The 22,509-nt window shown below is 33.6% G+C and overlaps 2 protein-coding genes and 1 long non-coding RNA gene across 7 annotated transcripts; all 3 read right to left on the bottom strand.

The window, feature by feature from the left end:
• Positions 1-8,453: 8,453 nt before the first annotated feature.
• Positions 8,454-11,771, bottom strand: LOC118060299 (uncharacterized). Of its 4 annotated transcripts, none has more exons than XM_035073513.2 (5): positions 11,497-11,771; positions 10,793-10,963; positions 9,407-10,298; positions 8,822-8,955; positions 8,454-8,694 (listed from the first exon to the last, which is right to left on the bottom strand). In XM_035073513.2, exons 2-5 carry the CDS (start codon positions 10,924-10,926, stop codon positions 8,586-8,588), a joined length of 1,269 nt encoding a protein of 422 aa, XP_034929404.1. In that variant the 5' UTR covers positions 10,927-10,963; positions 11,497-11,771; the 3' UTR covers positions 8,454-8,585. The 4 variants fall into 4 exon arrangements, with proteins under 4 accessions (XP_034929404.1, XP_034929403.1, XP_034929405.1 ...); XM_035073512.2 differs by having other exon boundaries at positions 11,493-11,770; XM_035073514.2 differs by lacking the exon at positions 11,497-11,771 and having other exon boundaries at positions 9,407-10,350; positions 10,764-10,926.
• Positions 11,772-12,449: 678 nt separating this feature from the next.
• Positions 12,450-20,300, bottom strand: LOC118060301 (uncharacterized). 2 transcript variants are annotated; one of them, XM_073410715.1, is made up of 15 exons: positions 19,916-20,107; positions 19,618-19,815; positions 18,875-18,961; positions 18,483-18,586; positions 18,275-18,325; positions 17,436-17,607; positions 16,972-17,286; positions 16,180-16,383; positions 15,549-16,061; positions 15,199-15,408; positions 14,505-14,693; positions 14,106-14,275; positions 13,597-13,749; positions 13,386-13,467; positions 12,450-13,292 (listed from the first exon to the last, which is right to left on the bottom strand). In XM_073410715.1, exons 1-15 carry the CDS (start codon positions 19,952-19,954, stop codon positions 12,885-12,887), a joined length of 2,895 nt encoding a protein of 964 aa, XP_073266816.1. In that variant the 5' UTR covers positions 19,955-20,107; the 3' UTR covers positions 12,450-12,884. The 2 variants fall into 2 exon arrangements, with proteins under 2 accessions (XP_073266816.1, XP_034929407.1); XM_035073516.2 differs by having other exon boundaries at positions 19,618-20,300.
• A 1,216-nt stretch (positions 20,301-21,516) lies between these two features.
• On the bottom strand, positions 21,517-22,275 carry LOC140955901 (uncharacterized). Its single transcript, XR_012170632.1, has 2 exons — positions 22,039-22,275; positions 21,517-21,828 (listed from the first exon to the last, which is right to left on the bottom strand). It is a non-coding gene; the product is annotated as an uncharacterized lncRNA (long non-coding RNA).
• Positions 22,276-22,509: the final 234 nt, after the last annotated feature.

Genomic DNA, 22,509 nt, shown 5'->3' with positions numbered 1-22,509 from the left:
TCCATTAATCTATTAACACTCCAATATGTATATAATTTTCTATATAATTCTAAGAACATTAATTAGCATCTATTAATTAGATAGATGTCATCAATGGCTTGAACATGTTTAGTATTTCTTAATAATTTCCATGAAAAACCAGTCACAGCAGAATGTTCCTCTGTTTTGCACTTTCAGTAAAGGTGCGTGCGTAATCAAGAACATGGCCTGCCGAGCTCTCCCTGTATTTCTAATATTCCTCTCGGTCCTCTCTTGCCTTGCAATATTGGAAGCATAGGATTCCATGTTAGAGTCTTGAATATAGACAACCATCCACCTAGATCTTATCTGGTATTAAAAACGGGGAAGATTGGATTGGGTTTAACAAATACCAAACCCCCTTATACATTGAATCTTTCCACGTGAAGTGTCTCCCTCGCTCTCTCTTGGTTTTCACCGCTGCCTAGCTAGCTAATCCCCAAGTCTTCAAAAGGTTGTGTCCACAAGTCTTTTCGAAGGAAACATGTTACTTGAGTTTGACCTCATTATAATATATTATTTGTTAATTTATGTAATATCTTGCTAGAATTCTCATCTTTTCTTCAGACTGGGCTCTCATGCATGATCACCCCAGTTAATGGTGAAAGATGACCTCACATGGCGCCGTCCCTGCATTATCATCTTACTCTGAGAAAATATAAAAAAATACCCAGAAAATGACCTCCGAGTACTGTGGTTTTTTATTGAATCCTCGCTTGTTGACCCCCCCCTATTGCAACGCTGTCGTACTGTGAATTCATGCTAATCAATGGGATTTCAGCTGCTTAAAAGATGATTATCGGTAAACGTGCAATCATTTTACCATAATTGAGTGCTATCTCTACAGGCAAGGTCGACGATGCTGGAGGCTCCTTTTTTGCAAGTTTTAGAGACAACAACACTCCAAATCTCACCGATCAGTTAATAATTAACCGCTACTTTATTCCTTGTGTGTCAAGTGTTGCTTAAGAAATTTAAGCTTTTCTTTCTTTCCGTCTTCTTTTTCTTTTTCATAATTTCGTAACCACCCCTTTTGAAGAAGAGTTCTTAATAAGCCTTGTCCTAACTAATGTGGGTTTAGTTAACTGGTTATAGAGGAAACAGAGGAGTCAGTAAAGAGAGGAGTCAAAGAGGGAGGAACTAACCGGTTACTTAATTAGTGTTCTCGACTGCCTTAAAGGGTATAGGCGATTTGTTTTTTACTACGGTATATATTACTCTTTAATTTCCACTTTTTTAAGACACTGATTTAACTCTATCTCTATTAAAAAAAAAAAAAAAACAGAGACGGAGAATAATATATATATATTCTGAAATAACAATTGGCATCTCGAAACTAAATTATATTTTGATCGGATTTCAAATTATATATTATTTATATTTTAAAAAAACACGATCATAATATATATTTTTAAAACAAACCCATTAATTACCATCACTGCTAAGCTGAGACTGATATTTAACATATGGTGCCAGTATAATTAGAAGAAGGAAAAACAAAGGGATCGATCAGTTAAAAAACCAGTATTAATCACATACGGAGTTGCTAATGCTTGTTCACACTGAAAAATGTATTAAAATAATATTTTTTATTTTTTTAAAAATTATTTTTAATATCAATACATCAAAATAATTTAAAAATATTAAAAAATATATTAATTTAAAATAAAAAAATAAAAAATTTTATTTTTTTTAAATAATTTTAAAATACAAAAACAAATAAATATCAGCCATGCTGCAGCTGTCCTATTGCAATCTTGCTTTGGTTCACGTGGCCCAAATTAAGAACCTTTAATTGTTGATTGGATTTTCTATCAAAATAAAGAAAAGGAGAAGAAGAGAAGAAAGAATATTCACGGAAGAGGGGTATCATACAGTACTTTTAACCAAAATATTTTAGCACTTTTTAATTTGTCTGTGGACAAATAAACATGTGGCCCCTATATTAGTTTAATCAGTAATTCGCTACACACAGGACTTGAATTCTGTTTTCATTTTCTTTTTTAATCGAGAGGGTTATCCAAATTATATATAAAAACCTTTATACATAACCATCAATCTCATATAGAATAAATAAATTAAAAACTAATATATAAGGTTAAGAATAGCTAATCCGAATAATTTCACATAAAAAAAAACATGTAAAATTAAAAATTAATTATTCCTTATATATAGAAATTAACTTGAATCTCTTATTAGACGAAATACAAATTCAACGATATATCAAATTCTAACGCGTGAAATGGACACACACGAAGTTAAGTTAAGTTAAGATAAGATAATACACTTTGAGAATAAATCCTTTTTAATCATATTTTAAGCAAATTACCCACGACATCGATCTCATCGTGGCTGTTAATTTGATTTAAAATCATCAAGATACTGTCATTTTTTATGTTATTGTAGAAATACGTGCTCAAGAGTTTTAAATTACTGCACATCATGTTTTAAATGCCCTTTACAGTTAATTTCGAAGATCAAATCAATTACAGTGAAGAAAGATCCACCACCTCCGTCGACCAAGTTGTTGCAAAGACACTACTAGAAAATTGATGGATTTACCGATAAAAAGTTTACTAATAGAGTATTTTTATTGATGATTTTATTGATAAATTAATTACTAATAGAATAATAATATAAATACCGATGAAAATTACTATAAGAATAAGAATTAACTAACTAAAAACAAAAAGAATATATATTGATAGAGGCAATTTAATAACAAGACCTTGAAGATGATTGAAAAACACCCAACCATTCACGGATGGATATCTCCTAACCTCCACAAAGTCTTTAGTGAACACAGCGATGTTCCAACGGTTGCTTTAAAGAGATGTACCTCTAAAATCAAAATTCTTGACAACAATTATTTCCCCCCAACCGTGGGGACATATTTAACACAAACAATAAACTTGGTAGTTGGGTGAAAACACTTGCTAATTAATGAAATACTTTATAATGCATTTGCTAATTAATGAAATATTTTATAGTGCTTAACTAGTTACATCTAACTAGTTATTTTTTTAGATCTATTTTAAAAAAAACAGAAAACAAAGAAAATAAAATTCACAATACACTAAAAAAATAAGAATATCTTCATGTAAAATCTATCTCTATATCATGATTTACAATTCAAGTATTTTCTCAAATAATGAAGGAGGTTTCATATCATATTATCATTTTAAATTTAAATAAAACTATGAAAAATATTTTTTTATATAAATATATTTGTCCTAATGTAAAGCGTGTCCAAGACTCGACGGAAAAGAGAAATATAGTATATCATTGTGGGAAAATTGCTTATCCAAGAACTTTATAATACATGTAATTTATCAAATCTAGCCCGAGAATTAACATGGCATAGGACTTGAGTTATAAATAAAGTAAGTTAATTGAAGCAGTATTATTTTGATATTTCTTTGTGTGTTTCGAAATGTCAATAAGATTATGATCATGCATGTTAACCCCTCACTGAATCAACTTTAAGTTAATTTTTTATTACACTCAGCTTGGTTAGGATTAAATTAATCGGGTCCAGTATCGACTTGGCCGGATTAAAAACAGCGATGCCGACTGCAAGCAAAATCTGTGCTCTTAGACACAATAAGTTTAGAAGGGACAGTCCAGAGAGTAGATTGAAACCAGTTGGCAGGAAATGTAGTTACGTAGTTAAGGAAGAACAAACTAATTTTGAAAGTTTTGTCAGTAAATCGAAAGGAAAAGCATTTGTTTGATTCACGAAGCATTTACCCTTTGACAGGTGGGACAGGACTAAACGCGTTTAGCTTGACAGTTAATCGACATGAAATCTCTACAGCGTCTGTACACCTACGAGACAGTATAATAAATCCACTTCTCCGTAAATTTTCAGTTTTCTGGTTTTTTTTAAGCTCGGGGGCTGATATTTTAATTTTATTAATTTACGAGGGATGTAAAGTTCATAATTTAAAGAAGTGAATTGTTGATAGTTAGTAAGAAATAGAATTGGACATGTGATAGATCTTTATTAGTTCTCGATCACTGGGGGCGAGGTTGATAGTTTTCTTTTTCTTGGTCTTTTTGAGGTATAATGTGTTTGTTTGCCTGTGTTCTCATGGGCTGTGGTTTGTGTGTGCGCGGGGTTAATTTGTATATATTATAATTAATTTTTATAAATTTTAAAATTAATAATTAAATAAATCTCTAATAACTATTAATATTATCAACCATGAAACTTAAAGCTAAAATCATATTGGACGCGGTTTGTACCTTTATTAGACTTTATGGGTTTTGTTTATATAAAAAAAAAACACGTTGGTGCAGACGATATATATATAGAGACACATAAAGTGGAGGACATGTATTAAGGACTTAAGTAAGGTTGGTTCTGGGTATTCAATTTTGTGATGCGGTACGTACGACGTACAAGTCTATCAACGAAGGCATTGAAACATCATAAAATCTAGTCTCCCGATCCATCAACTGTGTGCTTATTAGGTAGGTGGTAATGGAGGTTTTTTCTTTTTCTTTTTCTCACTTGATTTTTTGAGCTTGAATAATGAAATTGATGTTTTAAAAAACTTATTCTTCTAAGTATATAAATTATGTTGATTTAGTGGTGTATTCTTATGATTATTCAGAAAAGAAATTACTTTAGTTTATATGTATATAAACTGTTTATATATATATATTCTTCTAAACATACAAACAACTCATGTGTTAACCCAAATAAACTTGCTTAACAATCCTATGATGGGATTTGGTGCATGGTGATGGACTCTTCTGCCTAAATAAACGAGCAAGGCCCCATGAATCTCCAGAAATATATTATTGAGCCTTCAGAATACACAGTGTGTTTGTGTATATTATATAGTTTCCTACTTTTGTTCTCATATGGAAGATGGGACCTAGCTGTACGTGTGCTAGGAATTAAAGAGATAGATATGATATAAAATAAATTTGTCTTGGGAAATTACGTTTTGAAACAAATATTTTTATTTTTTAAAAAATAAAGTATAATAAAACATGTTATCTATCTTTACTATTTTTATTTTTATCTTTTCTATTCCAAAATAGTATAATCAAAATCATTTTAATATTGATTACGATATTAATTTGGTAATTCAATCAGGTGAATAACTCGAGATATAACGTACGCTTGCACTTAATCACATGTTATGCTATGCATAATTAAAGAGAGGATTTAGAATGTATTATAGCCTCTTTTAAGTAAAATCTTAATGTTCATATATTAGCGAGTAAAGCCTTTCGTTATAAATACGTAATGCGAAATTAATGTCTAGTTAATGTTTAAACCTCTAAATGAATAAAAAAATGAAAGTGTTTTTTTGAAAAAAAATAAATTTTTATTGTATCTTTTTCTGCTTCAAATTAATATTTTTTTGATGTTTTTAGATCATTTTGAAGTGCTGATATCAAAAATAATTTTATAAAAATAAAAAATATTATTTTGCTTTATTTTCAAGGAAAAAATATTTTAAAAAATAACCATAACCACACTTCTAAACTCACTTAATAAATAATAAAAAAGAATTTATAACAAGGTTCCTTATCATCTAAATTTGGAAAATGTCATAACAAAGAAATTTGGAAAATAATTACGTAATGCAAAATGTCATAACACAGAAATTTGGAAAATAAACCCTTCCCAATACAAAAAATCAGCAACATTCAGAACAAGGTTCCTTACCGTCTAAATTTCTAAGCTACCATGTTTATTATGCAACTCACAAATGATCTAATTGGAAAATTTATACACAAACATGTTAATAAATTCTAAGTATGTGTTTAATATTGTGATGCAAAGTATTTTTTAAAAGTATTTTTACTTTGAAAATATATTAAAATAATTTTATCAGATTATTTTTTAATTTTTAATATTAGCAAATCAAAATCATTATAAAACACTAAATAAAATATTAATTTGATGTTTTTTCAAGTAAACCAAGTTAAAAAAATGTAAGCTTTTTAACACATACTCTTGCGTTTAGTTAGTATCCTATGACAATAGCAATAGATATAAAAAAAATAAAAATATATTTAGTTGAAAAATAAAAATAAAAAATCTTCCACTTTTTATTTGTGTTTCTCCCCTCTCCTTTTGATTTTTATCTATGCTGCCCTAAAAGTGGATGCATTTTGTTTAGAATTAATCACAAGTTCATGCTCCACGTCTTGTGATGGGTCTAAGACTCAAAGCAATGTGGATCTTTTAATTATTACAGCACTACACGACCTGACCTGACCTAATTAAGAAGATAGATTTCACCAAATTTTATTTAAGATAACTTAGTGACTAGAGAGGTTAAGCAGAAAAAAAAAAGCTTTGAAACTTATTATATTTTAAAAATGTGTTTTTAAAAAAAATTAAAATTTATTTATTTATTATAAATTAAAATTTTGTAATGTTTTTATATTATTTTGGTGTGCTAATGTTAAAAATAATTTTTAAAAAAATAAAAAAATATTTTAATGTATTTTCAAATAAAAAATATTTTAAAAAATAACCATAATTACACTCTTAAAAACGCTTAATAAATAATAAAAAAAGAGTCTTGTGAGTTGTGACAGTGGAAGATGCGGTAGAGATGGATTTTATTCTGAAGAGATGACGAGCGTTGTGGTGGTGACTGGTGCTGTTACGAAGGTGACATGTTGATATATTCTGTGTGCTGGATTAGGCTATATTTCGTGATAGGGATCGTGGATTCAAAATCCATGGTGGTTGGACTACAATTGCATTATGGCCACGATGGTTTTATGAAAGCCAGGGTGGTCTTGCGGCAGTGCTAAGGGTAGAGCCGGGGTAGGAAGATGAAAATTTGATTTTGCTTTTTTGAGATCAATTCAACATAATTTCTTTATTTTCAATTTTTTATTTTAATAATCTTCTTAGTTTAAAATTGCTTTAGTCTCAATCCTTTAATCCGGGTATGTGAACCCTGATTAGGCGTTAGAGACTAGAGAATCTGAAAAAATTGTGGCTAGATGAGATTTGCAAAATAAAATAAAATAAAATTGGCCCAGCAATTGTTTGATAAGCATAATATCCTTCAGTTTTGGTTTTCAATGCTGCTAATATCTTAATTAACTTTGTGCGGGTAAGTTAGCATGAATAATACTCATAAATTTAGGGTTTGTGAGGTGGTTTATAGAAAATAATAGAAAAACGAGATTGACGTTTTTTTTAGGAATTCAATAATTTTTCGAAACTTCTTTTTCTTGATTAGAAGGGGGTTGGGATTTACATATAAGTATTTATTTTGTTTTGTTTTTGAAAGTACTTCTTTTATATTTTCGTGGTTGATAATTCCAATTTCCAAATGGGGAACAGCCCTGGTTTTTATTTATTTACTGTTATTATTTTATGCTTATTGCTTCTAAGTAAAAATTCGAGATAACAATCGATTTGTACGATATGATCTTATGGTCGGCCCTTGGAGATTTATGTACAGGCCCAGGCCTTCAAAATAACGCTGTGAAGGCCCACTGAAGTTGCCACACAACTGATTTATCAAGGTTTTAGATTCAGCTTGGGAAGGATTTGGCTTTAAAAATGACGACAAAGAGCTATCACTATTGCATAACTCAAAGCACGTTAGGTCTTTTATTAAAAATAATGTCAAACAATAATTGCCATAATTTTTATACCAAAAAACTGTTTATTTTTCATCTTTTTTTAGGAAATAGGTACGAGGAGGATGTCTTTCGTTTCTTGACATATTTAAAAATATAGTTATAGTTATTTTTTAAAATATTTTTTACATCGAAAAACATCAAAATAATATATATTTTTTATTTTTTAAAAATTATATTTAAAATTAATGTATCAAAACAATTTAAAAAAATAATTTTTAATAATTTATTTTTTTTTAAAATACAATTATAACAACATTTCCAAACGCTATACATCAAAGTTCAAAAACTCCCTCGATAGTAAGAAAATCTATATATAAAAAAGGATAAGCTTGAAAGAAGCCCACATGGATTAAAAAAAAAAAAAACAAGTGCAGGGTGAGTCAAGCACAATTTATAATTCAATAATAAGATACCGTTCATTTCTAAAATTGTGAGAAATATATAGAAAGCAGAAATATGTTTATGTTTGGTTAATGAAACAAAAACAAAAACTCTCTGAAACAATTTGAAGTGAGTTTTTATATTCTCAAAACAAAAAATACAAAAAGACATTTCCTCTCTACCGAACATATCCACTCCATCCTTATCTCTTTTCTGTCTCGAGATACTAACACGAATCTTATATCACTCCAGCTAAAAAATATAATATCAGAGGTTAATGGGTGTTGCCACTATTTTACCAACGAAATTTCAACCAACGCATTTCTTCCAGTAACCCATAAATGGGATGCCAACCATTGCAATAAGCTTTTATGATCATAATGGTCTAGTAAAGCGGGTGAAAGGAAAAAAAAATATGAAGGGGAAGAAAAGCAGTGACAATCACTCTTGATATAGACAGGAAAACTAGATGCAATGGTGTGGCAGGAAAAGTATTAAATCCACTCTGCAGAAACTGGAGACAGAATATAGCTACGCTACTAGAGGATTTATTCTGACCAAAATTTCACAAAGGCAGCAAAGAACGATTTAAAAATGGTCCAAAGCGGGTTAGTTTCTGGTTCTGTTTGATTCTTGGATGCCGCTCCCCACGATTCACTGCTCATGGAAACAAAGCAAAAGATAAATCAATACACCAACATCTAGAAATACTCCAGTGAAGGACGTAGAGCGGATGGCAAATCAAAGCAATGAGTTTAAAGGTATGGTCATGACTTATACTTACAGATTAATTCTGTTTAGTGTTGGACTGCTTCCTTTCTGAGAGGCACGACCATGTAGAACTGCAACTTTATCTTTTGTCTCAATGTAATTGCCATCCAAAGATTTGGTTTGCATGGCATTTTGAGCACTGGCAACCTGAAAAAAAAGAGAGTCATTAATAGCTTCATGCTCAACTTCGCCCCCACATTTTCGATTGGCAAATTATTATGCTTATAGTTGCTACCCTATGTGTACAGTGCATTCCTCCAAGTACAAATATCATCTTGCATATTAAGGGAATTAGCTTTTCCATGAATATATATATATCTTGCTCCACCTTGCATTGAACCAAGAACATGAATTCAATTAATGCACTGGAAGGAAGAAATAATAGCAAAGCAGTTGCAGATTGCTAGATCATAAATGCCTTTTAGTAGTCGACCACACCATGCAAGTTGCAAGAATCTTGAAAAAGAAAACCCCGAAAGGAAAGGAAAGGAAACGGAAATAAAATAAAAGAAGGCGGGCTAGTGGTTTATGTTTTCTGCAGTGCACACCTCCAGCAGAAAGTTGCCACATAATTCTACGTGGTATTGAAAAAACTCACCTTAGTTTCAGCTATTGTCTTGTCATCATGTGGTGACTTCAACTTCACATCCATGTCAGCCTCAGCATCCTGCAAAATGCTTTCTTTGGTGACAGATGCATGCAAACTTGCCATTGCCAGATCTGCAAAGTTTTCCACTGCTTGTTCTCGTACCAAATCAGAGCTTTGTTCCAACAATTGAACTGCTGACTTTTCCACTTCTTTATCATCTGCCAAACTGCTATCATTCAAGGAAGTTATTCTGTCTGGCAAAGAAATGCCATTTCCTGGGTCATGTTCTGGTTCTAAGAGCACCTTTTCAACATTTTTCTCTTCACGAGTCCCATTTATCTCCCTAACATTACTGCAATTTCCATTCAAGTTTCCAGCTTGCTTGGTAACAGGCGGCAATGGAAATGTCCCTACCATTACATCTGCCATTTGAGTTACTTTAGAATCAGATGCTGCCGCTTCTTCCATTCTTTTCTCTATTTCCAGAGGTTCAGTTTCTTGAACCTCTACAACTTCTGGTTTATCGGCATCTTCATTCTTAACAATTACATGACTCCCATTAAAGATTTTCCCATTATCGAATCCCTGCTGTTCAGGTTCAACCTGTAGCTCAGACATTAAATGTTCTTCACTTGAGCCCTCATCATGCTGATCTGGTACAGGACTTCCATTTGGAGATGTTGATAGAGAAGTTTGAGGTTCTGTGGAAATTGTACCCAATGGGTACTGCTCCACAAACTGATTATTATGCTGCTCTTCTGGTGACAACTTACCAGGACTCAGAACTCTATTTTCTTGGATTATCTCCCGAACAATCTCCCGTACAGTATAAAACGACCCACCAACTTCCTTGTGTGTGAGATTAAGAGATGGAAAATTCCCATTGTTTAAATTCTGGTACCTGAAAGCAGGTCTTCCAAATGAATGGATGCCCAAGTCTACTTCTCCAAGAACTTTTCAATGAGAATTAAAAAAAGAAAGATAACTATTAAAAGGTTAATATAAACAATAGTTTCTATTTAGACCTGGTCATCATTGTGTTATCAAGAAGCTAATTGCTATCGTTTGGTTTGGAAAATACTATATGAACCTATTACCAACAATAAATCAAACTTCCAGGAAAAACAAGAAATAGCCAATCTACCATGTCATAGACTGCTGCCTCTGGGATTACTTATTCAGTGCATACGTGTGTGTCCATGAGCATGTGAGTGCATGTGCATCTCAGCAAGCACTCGACCTTTCAGTATTAGCAAACGACATCCAAGAGAAGCAATTTCATAGCATTCATCGGGAACAGATAGGGCAAACTAATGATTCCAATAATTTAGTAATCATCTTCAGACCAAAAGAATAAAATAGTTACGCTTCATTGAAGGGGAACCATCATATTACGTCTTTATAAAGGACTCCACCATTCCCTTCCTCTCCTCCTTGGACCTCCGAATCCGAGACTTCTTTCCTCCAGAATCATTGCACTTAGCTAAAGCAAATGTTTGGCCAACCCAGCCACCCTTTACAGCATGCATGATGAAAAAAATCCCACCACCCTATAGCATACAAAACCTACATGATACACAGCCAAATTCAGAGTATCAAAAGGACAAATAATTTCACAGTAAACACATAAATTTTCATAGACAAAACGTATCAAATAATCAGACAGCCATGACCCCATCCTATCATATACAAAGTTGCAAGCCAGTGTCGTGTTAGAACATCAAACCAGGAACTTGAGAATGCATCATCAGTTCCAGTTACTTTTCAATGCCCAAATACTAAAAATTCAACAATTTTGCACTCTAGTTTTGCTCAATTTCCTTGATTTTCTCAGAAACCAAACAGGAAAAAGGTAATTCTCCAACATCTAACCATATTTCTCACTACCAAACAGACCCCATTTAAAACAAAAGATCAATCATGTGTAACTCAAAATGACCCACAAACAAAAATCAAACAAGTACGTGGTTGCATTTCAGCTAAAGCTAGCACATTTACACTAGAAGGGACAATAAAAATAAAGAAATGATTGACAGAATTGAAGTATAGAAGAAAGATATGGAGTGTTTGAGAGGGAAAGATAGAGTGAGGTTACCTACTATTTCCGAGAGCGGGAGAGACAGAGAGAGAGGGGAGGGGGGGTTGGGTTCGGGTTTTGGAGTTATTTATTAAACCCTAAAAAATACCATTAACAGGTCCGACCATTGGTCCCAGGTGAAGGTGGGAGGTATTTGTAATTTTCTCATTTTTTAGGGTGATGATGAAATAATTTACAGAACTGGGTCGGGTCCGCATTCGCAATTTTTTTTTTTATAGATTTACAGAAGGGCCATGGGAGCAGGTGGCTCGATTGGCTCAATTAGTACCGTCGGATTTTGCCAAGAGACTTCTGGTTTAACGTGGATTGTAGGTTCAAATTCTGAAAAAAAAAGCAGAGAAAGGAGGTTTAAGGTGGCAAAGGGTCCGTAAACCGGAGTTTTTGAAGATATGTTCTGCTATGATTTTTAGAAAGTAATCTTTTGTTTTCAATCATAATTTAAGAGTTGTTTTTATCAATAAATTATGATAAAAATAAGTTAAATTAAAAGTATGTTTGGTAAAAATAGATTTTATGTAATTTTTTTAAAAGAAGAAAGATGCTCTAAGTAAAAAAATTGAACTTCTGATTGAAGTAAGATTTTGATTAAAATATATAGCAAATTTTTTTTTTTTAATTTAAGTAAAAATTGATTCAACGTATTTAAAAACTTTTTTATGAGTAAAAGTTAAAAGTTGCAAAAGTGACATATGCGAATGGAATCTCAAGTCAATAGGAAATATAAGATGAGTGTATTAGAGGACAAATTATCCAATCTATTTATGGGGCATACTTCGTTCTCTTATTCAACCAAGCTGCGAACAAACGCTTCATATGGCAAGAACGACTCCAAAAATCAGACGCAGTTCCTCTCTAGCAAAGCGAAGGTTAGTTTCAGTACATGCAACGATTTGGTCATCTGCAGTTCCTCCGAAGCAGCGAAAATGAAAGAAAAGGAAACAAAACAAGTTAGTCTTTCCTTGTAACAAAATTGCATCTACATTGCCAAAAGAATATACAATGATAAAAAAATTATGTGGTTAAGTCCCTCGACTATAAGTAATTTGAATGGTTAAAAAGAATTTCAACTCATGCGTGGTACTGCTCAAAATCCTGGTATAGTCGGGGGCTAGTTGGAGTTTCGTGCAAACATGCCCCGAGTTGTGAGCTGAAGTCAAAGGGAAGACGGTTTTCTTCTCCCCTTTACCGCATGAGTGTGTGTTTGGTGAAAATGAAAAGACCAAAATCTGTGCTGAAGCTGTTAGAAAAGACAAAAAAAATGAAGTTCTCATCTTCTCCGCAAGATCCATGTCCATCTCTGAAGTTGAGAAGAATATGTTCAGCACTCAGCAGCCATATTAGGACTTGGGAGTCAAGCATATTCCGTGGTCAGAATTGGCCCTTAGGGTTTCAGAATCTCAACTTCCTATATTTCCTGAGTGGTTTTTGTTTGTATCCAGACTTCAATCTTTCAAATAGTTTCTCTTTTGTTTTCCGTTTCTTGTCCATTTTTACTCTATATTTTTCTTCCCTCTCCCTTTCATAAATCCCTTGCCAATGCACTTCTCCCGTTAGTGGCCACAGCCACCTCTCCCTTGGATGATCTCCATCATCTGCAGCCTCAGCAAGATCTTCGTCCATGCTCTTCAACACCATAAGCTTAAAGTACTTTTCCCACATTATTCCCTTTCTTTGCTCAACAGGGTGCTGCTCTTCTACAGAACCAGTGTGTGGATCTATGTAAACCATCCTTCGCGCACTATGATAAGCCCAAACATTAACAAGGACTTCCAATATTCGACAATAACAATGCTTTCCCTGCATACAATTAGATAAATATATTCAGGAATGGTAGTACTATTATCTCTTCTAAACATATGAAGCGGGCAGTCTAGTATCTATTTATCTTACCTGTAGCTCTGAGGAACTCAACAGACACTTGGTCATTTGGCTTGAGTTGGATTGCAGAGCATCAAGAGAATCAACAAACATTCTGCAATTTGGTTTTACAAAACATCAACTATTGATGGACTTGCAACTACCAAGAATGCCTCGGACATAACATTTCATCTATGTAACAGGAAACTGGCTTGGGTGAAAAATAGCATCCTTCGTTAATTACCGTGAAAACATAATGAACTCCAGAAAGGAAGGGGTTGGCATGACCCAGCTATGCAGGGCAGACCAGTGACCTCCATCTTCTGGCATCGGAGGAAGAACTTCAAGATTTGATGGCAAGCCATACATATGGCGGAAGGCATCTTCAAAAGCAATTCTGCATGCATTCAAAAGCCAGAAGTTAAAATTCTGGCTTTGAAAAGGCAAATGCTCACATCTGTGTATTAACAATCTACAGAGTGTAATTACAATGGGGCATGTACGATTAGCCTTTACCCATCTTCTTTTTGGCCCTGTTTAAAGCTAAACTGAAGATGGTCAAACCTGCCTTTTCCACAAGTGATTTCAGCAGTAGTATAAGAGCAAATGCCAGTGGCATCCAAAAACAGTTTTCCCATTTATTTGGCTAATAAGGGACCCACAGATACCACGGGATAGATGGACAATCTGACATTTTTAAACATCGCGCAAAATGACCTGACCATGAACACCCCCTACTTGAAGCAAAGATACCTGCAGTGTCCTCCATTTAAGATGTCACACATGGACCAGAAAGTGAGTTCATTGTTGCTTCCTGTAACTCCACCATCCATATCCAGGCGAGCCCAGTAGTACATTACATCTTTATTTTCTTCTTGCACCTTTTCTTCTAGAACTTGTTCAGCTTTAAATGTTAATGAAACCTTAATCAAGAAAAGGAACAGTCAATAATTGCACTTCTGTAAATAAATTATTTTAAACAGAGAATGTCAGTTTCACCAGAAATATGCTAACTGGTTTGTGCGAATACCAAATTCTGCAATTTTTCCAAGAAGCTGATTGCAACTTGGAAAAATAATGACCTTAAACTTGATGTATCTAATCCTGCAATTTTGAAAGCTTAAACTATAATATCAATGGCATAAAAGATACCTTCCTACCAGCAGCATGCCATGATTGAAACCCAATCCAAGGTCTCTTGTGAATGTCATCCACCCTGTTTGCAATAGAAAACATTCCTCCTATATCACATAATATATTCTGATAGTAACTGTCGTTCAGGAGGGGAAGCCGGGAAACTGCATCCACATCATCAGATCTTGACCTCCGCGCTTTTGTAGACTAAGAGATAAACGTAGAATGATTAAGAAATCAAAACTACTTAAAGCATGACTGCTCATACAGTAGCATATAAGGTTTCTTTATATTGGAATAAAACACTTGGACATCACAGCATCTCCAAACAAAGCAATATACAGTTCAAATCTTAGTAAAGAACCATTAATTGAATGTTATAGGACAAAAAACAAAAGAGAAATTATGGCTCGAGTGTGGATGCAACATACAGTTCTGTTACCAATATTTAATCATTTGTCATTTCAAGAAGCAACAAAACCAGTTGCAAAAAGCTAAAATGCCCTAACTATTATCTCCAGAAAATGGCATGCGCGTGTGCACGCCAATTTATTTTTTTTAAAAAAAAAAACAAGAAAAGAAAGCAAATATCCTAGAAAGCAACCAAAAAAAAGGAAAGAAAGAAAGAGATGTCGCAAGTACTAAAAGGAAATATAATTTCTTTATAAATACAAAAAAATATAAGTTCCAGGCATGGCTGGAAGAAACTTACAAGACTTAAGCCACGGTATAAAGATCCATGATTCAAAAATGGCCAGGCCCCAGCTCCATCATATATCTCATAAATGCATACTGGCTGGCCAGTCCTTTCTAGCTCCCCTTCATCCCTCTCATTTGCTTCAAACTTTAGCTTTTCAGATTTTCGAGCATCATGATAAATCTCATCCCACGGACCATGACTTTTATCCATTCTTTCTTGAAGCTAAATAGGAAATAATTCTCCATTTCAGCTGTCTTTTGAAGAAAATTTCACAACATGAAGACTGAAAAATAACTAAGACAACTGGAGCAATGAAAAAGTAGATGTTGTGTGAGGCATGACCCTCAAAAGGAATAGCATACCTCCTCTGTTTCCACCCTCTCATATTCTTCAAAGCTTTCTATTTCACTCAAAACATCCCAATCTGATTCTGTTGGGATATCTGGTACTGGAATTTCAGTTCCATTCTCAGAGATGATAGTTGAATTAACATGATTGCTCCATTCTTTCTCAAGGGAATAAACAGCACTGGTTTCTCTGAAAGAAAAATCGCCCTCGGCCACGCTTAACAAATCATCAATTTCCTGTTCTAGTTCCTTGCTGAACAAGTTCCATTCCCATTCCCTCCATTGAAGGTTAGACACAGGACCAGGCAACAAGGTATCTGATGGAAAACTAATCAAATTCTCCAAAAGCCTTGCATAACCAATTATACATTCTGATGCAAGCATGTTCTTAGCAAGCAGTCTTCCAGAGAAAGCAAGAGTTTGAGCAAATTTAGAAAGTTTTCCATTTGATATCAAAAGAGAGAGAGCCCTTGTCAATGCTTCAGGGCTATATTTTGAGAACAATATCCCATGGGCTCCATCATCAACCTGTTATTTTAAGAAATTTATTTGTCAATCTCTTCAAATGAAGAAACAAATGGAGATAGGTGCTACACATAATTTACCAAAGAAGGAATCAAGTCCACAAAAACTTGAATACACTCACGTATTTTTTCAAGATAGGAATATCGGGTGCAATGACAGGGGTTCCAAAGGTCATGGCTCGGATAAGTAAAGGAGGAAAACCCTGTTCATTTTGGGAAGAACCATAAAGAACAATATCTGCCATTAATAACACACTGTTGACATCACCATGCAGGCCATAATGCCACACGGAGCCATGATGAAGTCCCAGACCAGAAACAACTTCCTACATGAAAAGAACAAAAAAAACCTCTAGCTTAAGCAAGGCATAAAACTGAACAGAGCATGATATTAAATTTTAAAAACAAACATCACCCCATCTCTCTCTGTTGTTTCTTCCCAAAAGAAACAAAAGTCTCTCCTTTGAGAATATACTAAACAGCAAGAACTATCAACTGGTATGTTCCAATTACTAGGAAAGAAAAGGCTCTTCTGAAGTAGTGACCACACATAATATAAGTGGCCACAAAAAGGAAGTACTGAACAAGAAAATCAATTTAGTTGCATGGAGTATTAAAATAAATACATTGACAATACTTTGATAGCATTGTTTAAAATAACACAAAAAGAAAACTTGATGAAATATCAAGGTCAAATCATGTATATATTTCCCTGGGCATTCTTCTAGTTAACCCCATTCCTATGCAGTCAAGTGATCAAATAGACATTAGAAGACTAGCTTAGTCAAAAGTGTACCATTATACAAGTTTTCACTTAATTTATGAAAACACTAAATCAAGTAGCAGGGATACAAGAAGATAAACATAACATCACAACAGAAGTAATAAGCTACAACCAATGAGAAGTTGACTACCTGTAAAGCATTATCACCAGTGGAATTACCGCCTAAGAAAACTAATTTAAATGATCCTTCAGCATCTTTGGTCCTTGCATATTTGGCTAGTAGAGGTCCTAGGGTGTGCACTGCCACAGCATAATCCCATGATAGCTCATCATAGAAGAAAGAACTCCCAACAACTAAAACCACCAAATCATCTTTGCTGAATCCATGGTCCACCCTTAACTGATGCTTAGCGTGGGTCTTACTGTAGCTTTCAGCAGCCCACACATCTACTGGTGATCCAGGAATCACAAAGAAGTTTCCAGTGTCAAGCACAGTATATAACATCTGATACAGAGAGGAATATAAATTGAAAAACAGCATAAGATTTTCTATACAAGGCTGGCTAGAAGTGGGCTGTAAAAAATAGCATAAGATTTTCCATACATGACTGGCAAGAAATGAGATGCAATTACATACAGAGGTGGCATTTTTACCGGCAAAGTGAAGTCTGGAAATACAACAACATTAGCCCTGTTAAAAATACTTCTCCAATGAGACAGCAAATGCTGCCAGCCCATTTCCTGATACAATGGAAGACGATTCGCAAGGGTATCTTCTTGGATTATCCATACAAGCGGTATTGACTGGAATGGCTCCTGTGTGAGGCTGCATAGATATAGAAGTAAATGATCATAGCATCTCAAACAAAGGCAACCAGATATCCAGATCTTCACACTTGCAAATACAGATACAGAGAATTCTAAACATGCACTTTAGGTAATTCTATCCATATAACTATCACTTTTATTATCCACAGAATCACCTCTGTATTCACATGTACGTTTGCACAAAAGAGTTCTTATCATATACTTACAAATAACTTCAAAAATGACCAAGAGAGCTCCTAATACACTCAACTTCCTCTTCATGTCTAAAATACTATAATCCATTCCCATAATCAAGACCCAAACTGAACAAAACCGGTTCAGTTTGAACAGGTTCTCGGTTCGGTCCAGGTTATATTAACAAGGAATACTATTTTCCCATTCGGTTGAATTTTTGGGTTAAAAACCAAACCAAACCGGACCATAAACACCCCTAGTTATACATATGTTATATTGTGTCTAATGTCATGCGTGTAGCAAATGCATTCCACTATGACAAAGGCATATTTTGTTTGCAAAATGTCCAACAGAGTAGATGTTTGTGTTTGATTCCACATGCATGCATTCACAGCACAATCCACCCAGGCAATGAACAATCACTGAAACACTAGAGCAAAATTATAAACTTAAGTGATTTCTAAAAGGATTAAGCAAGCAAACCCAGGCACCTTGAAACTGCTCCTTTGGCTTCAAGTGAATCAACAATAACAGCTTCAAAACTGTAGAAAAATACATGTATATTAGCAATACCAATTAACTTGCTGAAAAAAAAAATAGAAACAGAAAGTTCCTAGCTGTAATAATCACAATCCAAAACAAAAACTATAAAGAGAACAAATTTAAGTGAAGCTGCAATATTAAGAGAAAGAAACGCACATGGACCAATCAATATGGTCATATTGCTCTGGTCCTAAAATTGATATCCGGCCTCCTATTTCCTCCCACACTGATCGTGTCACACCATTATCCACTGCATATATCTGTCAAATAGGTATTGTTAGGCGCATAAACGATTTTGTTGAAGACCAAAGTAGAACATGCAGCCTTCACATCAACATTTATGCCATGCTTATTTTGAACAGGGAGACGCATAAACTTGCATTACGGCTCCCTCCATGAGCCAAACTATTTCAGCCTGTTAAAGAGATGGTGTGACATTTACATGCAGTTGCATAGCCTCACAAAGCATTTGGTACTAGCAGCAAGAAATGCCAAAATCTACATAGAAATGTCAGAGAAGTTATACCAGAACAGCCAAAACAAATCACCTTAAGTGCATAACCAAGTTTCCGCAGATTCATCACCACACTAATCAACATCAATGACTGTGGGCCTTTCTTCATGTTTCCTAAGATCTGAATATCAACAGATCAAAGTACCATTAAAATAAAACATACTCGCACGAGGTCAGTACACAAAAACACGTAGATGAAGTCTTTGGGAAAAAAAAACACAACTTTATCTAGAAGTGCACGTCAGAAAAATGTATTTATCTACTCCACATGTCTAACAAAAGGATAAAGAAGAAAACCAACGCAAAAGAATGCAACCCGCGCATGACCTAAGCTCCTCCTGCTTCATAAACTCTTTAAAAAAAGCCTAAACTACTTTCATACCTTCAACTGCATATATCTAACACTAAACTTGTAATTGTTTCATTAAAAGGATTTCTCGGTCCCGGACTAGTTGGGCTGGATGCTTGAATTGACTTCCTCCGTTCACTTCCCTTATGAGCTAAACTTTCTTTAAATTATGTGTGACACAGCATTCATTCTTATCCACGAATCATTTCTAATTGACCTTTCTTCCTCCTCCATCTCCATACTTCAATTCAATCACTATTCTTCCTTGTTATTGACCCATGCATTGCCAAGAGATTAACGGGACCCGCCAATGGGCTTCGCACTAATCCTCTTGTCTAATTCTTGCAATCTATTCTTATTATTTTTCTCCTAAAATAGCATTTTTCATCTACAGCAGAAAATAAATTTAAACAGACTCGGAAACTTACAACGGCGAGTCTGGGAGGCCTGAGGCCAACTCTATTAGCTAGCAATCTGACATGATCAAGCCCGTGACCTTCCAAAGGCAACCGTGATTTTAACACGGGCACGAATTTCAACATAGCACCTGATTTCAAATCTTCTTTGATCGATCCCCGATGACCAATCCACCCTCTACTAAACACAGTCATACCGGTAATCGAACTCTGCAACAAAATAGACGCCAAAACGAAAGCTAAAACAGCGAAAAAAATCAAACAGTAGAATAAATAAATGCCGCGAAATGGAAGGCAAGGGAGCAACCACCCCTTGCGGTTGTTGCTTCTGTTTGTATAGTGGTGCCATCGGCTGCGGCGATCAGACCGATCAAGATGTGATTTACTTGATTTGTCTGGAGTGTTAGAGTTGTAGTTAGGGTTTCGTTTGAAAAGAAAACGGTCTCGAGTCGAGTTGGAACTTTGATCGGAACCACCGTCGGAACCTCCATTGGTAGCGGAGAGCGGGAGTTCGGGTGGAGAATGATGGTTTCGGATCATGAATGATTGGATTTTCCTTTTCCCTTGCTTTTTTCTTTCTCGGGAAAGTGAGGAGAAAAAATTTTTCAGCGAGGAAAGATCGTGTAGAGTTGCATTTTCTCTGTTGTGTGCTGTTGGCAGTTTATGTTTTTGTCAACATGAATCTGAGATTATAAATATAAATAAACAGTTTTGTTTTTATTATTTGTATTTTCTCGGATCCATATTTCAAACGCAAGATACCAAAAAAAAAAAAAAAACACCAACCTAATCTAGCGATCTTGTGTGGACAAATTAAGTTGATGTCTGATATTATGGATAATCCACTGTGGGTAGATAAAGATAAATTTTTTATTGTGAGTTATAACCGGTAATATCCTATAAATTATAGTTTTAATTATTAATTAATATATCATGACATTTGATTGTGTCATGAAATACAAAATAAAAATCATCAATTATTTTAATTTTTTATCTAGAATAATTAATGTCATCAATTATTTTGGATAAAGAAAGAGTGCTGTTGTTGTTTCTACCATTTACCTCTAATGAAATTATTATTTTTATTGGATTTTGTTTGTGAAATAAAAAGCTAGTGGTTATATCTATTTTAAATTTACAATATATTATAATACAAGCTCCACACTTGACAAAATAAACTCCATTTTGAGTAAACATGACAACTAATTAAGTAAAATTTTACTATTTGTAGAGATTATATAATGCACCGGATTACAACACGACAATTATTTATTTATAGTGCCCAGAAGTATAATAGCTTATGTTTTTTAAAAAAGTATTTTTTTTATGTTAAAATGTATTAAATTGATTTTTTAATATTTTTTATAATTTTGATGTATTAATATTAAAAATTAATATATATATATATATATATATATTTAATTAAATTTAAACAAAAAATATATTTGAAAAGCATATTCACCACGCAAAACCATATTTTGTTATCCAACAATGCAATTCAAAGCTCAAAACTTTTAAACATTATTAACCTATTTTGAACTAGTTTCTTAATATAAAATTGAGTTTTATGTCTAAAAGAAAATAATAATAATAATAGAAAAAAGATAAAGATTCCAGTTTAGTTGGAAAGTGCCAGGTCTTTGTAAAAGTTTCCAATCACATCAAAAGGTCCGGTTTCTCAAGATAAGATCAGCAACCATCAGGGACTTAACATCACATAAATGGGTGGTTCCCTGGGGCATGTGATCCAAGCTCAGCTTATGAGGAGTTTAATTTTGTATTTTTTAACTTTTTTTAGTTTTAAATTATTTTTATACATTTCTATATAATTTTCATACACTAATATAAAAATGAAAAAAATATTCTAATATATTTCAAAACAAAAACTATTTAAAAAAACAACTTTATGACTTATCTAACCCCCAAACAGTGTATTAAAAGCTTATTTTCCTAGACAATGCAGCTTCGCCTTTATGGGCTCACATGCACCCCCTCACACGTGCAACAACCAGATGTTACAGTTATAGGAAGGAAAAAATTAATTGCGTAAAAGAAATTCGTATTTTCCAAATCTATGGGCATATCTCTCAATAAAGGTAAATCTAATCTCATCAGTAAATATCATAAAATATTTTGTTTTAATCGATGAAACATCGTACAATCCCAACTTCTGTTCACAACCCGCCTTACAAAATAAATATCTCAATATCATCGGAGTCAAATCTGAAACAAAAGCAGGGGAACATAAGCCAAATGTGTCCTTCATCGAATCTAGTAACGGACAAACATCACTTCTGCGGGGTGCTGAGGATTTTTTCCTCGACCTCCTCGAACGGAAATCCCGAGTCGTGATACCATCTTCATTTATTATTTAATATTTAGTCAAGATCAATAGTCACTCCTGATTATATAAGAAGAAGGACACCCATTTACCTATTCACGCAAGTTGAATATTGATGACGGTGGGGGTAGCCAGAACAAACTGGCAGGTAATTAGATTCCAAATACCAAAATCATGCGGTGTTGCTTTCTCTGGCTCGGTGACCTGAGAGATAATTTGATACCGTGTTTCAAATAAAAGCTGAATAAATTTTATTTTTTTTAATTTTTTATATATATATTTCAATATATTGTTATTAAAAATAATTTTTAAAAATAAAAAATATTTTAAAAAAATATTTTAAAAAACAACCACTACAATATTTTCAAACCTCAAATACTTAAACCTAATTACCCATCAGAATTACCAAAAAATTCTCTTTATCTTTTTTTAATAAGATTGTTTATTTTTTTGAGAAAAAACCATAAAACAATATTATTTTACAGATATTTAAAAAAAAAAAAAATTATAGCCTGCCCAAATGAACCAAACCGACCTATCCCAGGACAGACATCACCAAGGCA

This window comes from Populus alba, chromosome 8 (assembly GCF_005239225.2).
Source record: "Populus alba chromosome 8, ASM523922v2, whole genome shotgun sequence".
Classification (NCBI taxonomy): Eukaryota; Viridiplantae; Streptophyta; class Magnoliopsida; order Malpighiales; family Salicaceae; genus Populus; species Populus alba.
The sequence above is the reverse complement of the archived record's forward strand: the minus strand, read 5'-3'. Positions and strand labels throughout refer to the sequence as shown.

Excerpts from the sequence above, each read along its gene's own strand:
- LOC118060299 (XM_035073513.2), bottom strand. The coding sequence starts at position 10,926 with ATGCATGCTGTAAAGGGTGGCTGGGTTGGCCAAACATTTGCTTTAGCT. Across the intron at positions 10,299-10,792 it reads GTGGAGTCCTTTATAAAGAC|GTACCAGAATTTAAACAATG; the intron begins GTAATATGATGG and ends ACCTGCTTTCAG. Across the intron at positions 8,695-8,821 it reads ACACTAAACAGAATTAATCT|TGAATCGTGGGGAGCGGCAT; the intron begins GTAAGTATAAGT and ends TTCCATGAGCAG.
- LOC118060301 (XM_035073516.2), bottom strand. The coding sequence starts at position 20,145 with ATGATCCGAAACCATCATTCTCCACCCGAACTCCCGCTCTCCGCTACC. Across the intron at positions 16,384-16,971 it reads CTGGTGATAATGCTTTACAG|GAAGTTGTTTCTGGTCTGGG; the intron begins GTAGTCAACTTC and ends CTTTTCATGTAG. Across the intron at positions 13,468-13,596 it reads GAGTTCATTATGTTTTCACG|AATGTTTGTTGATTCTCTTG; the intron begins GTAATTAACGAA and ends ACCAAATTGCAG.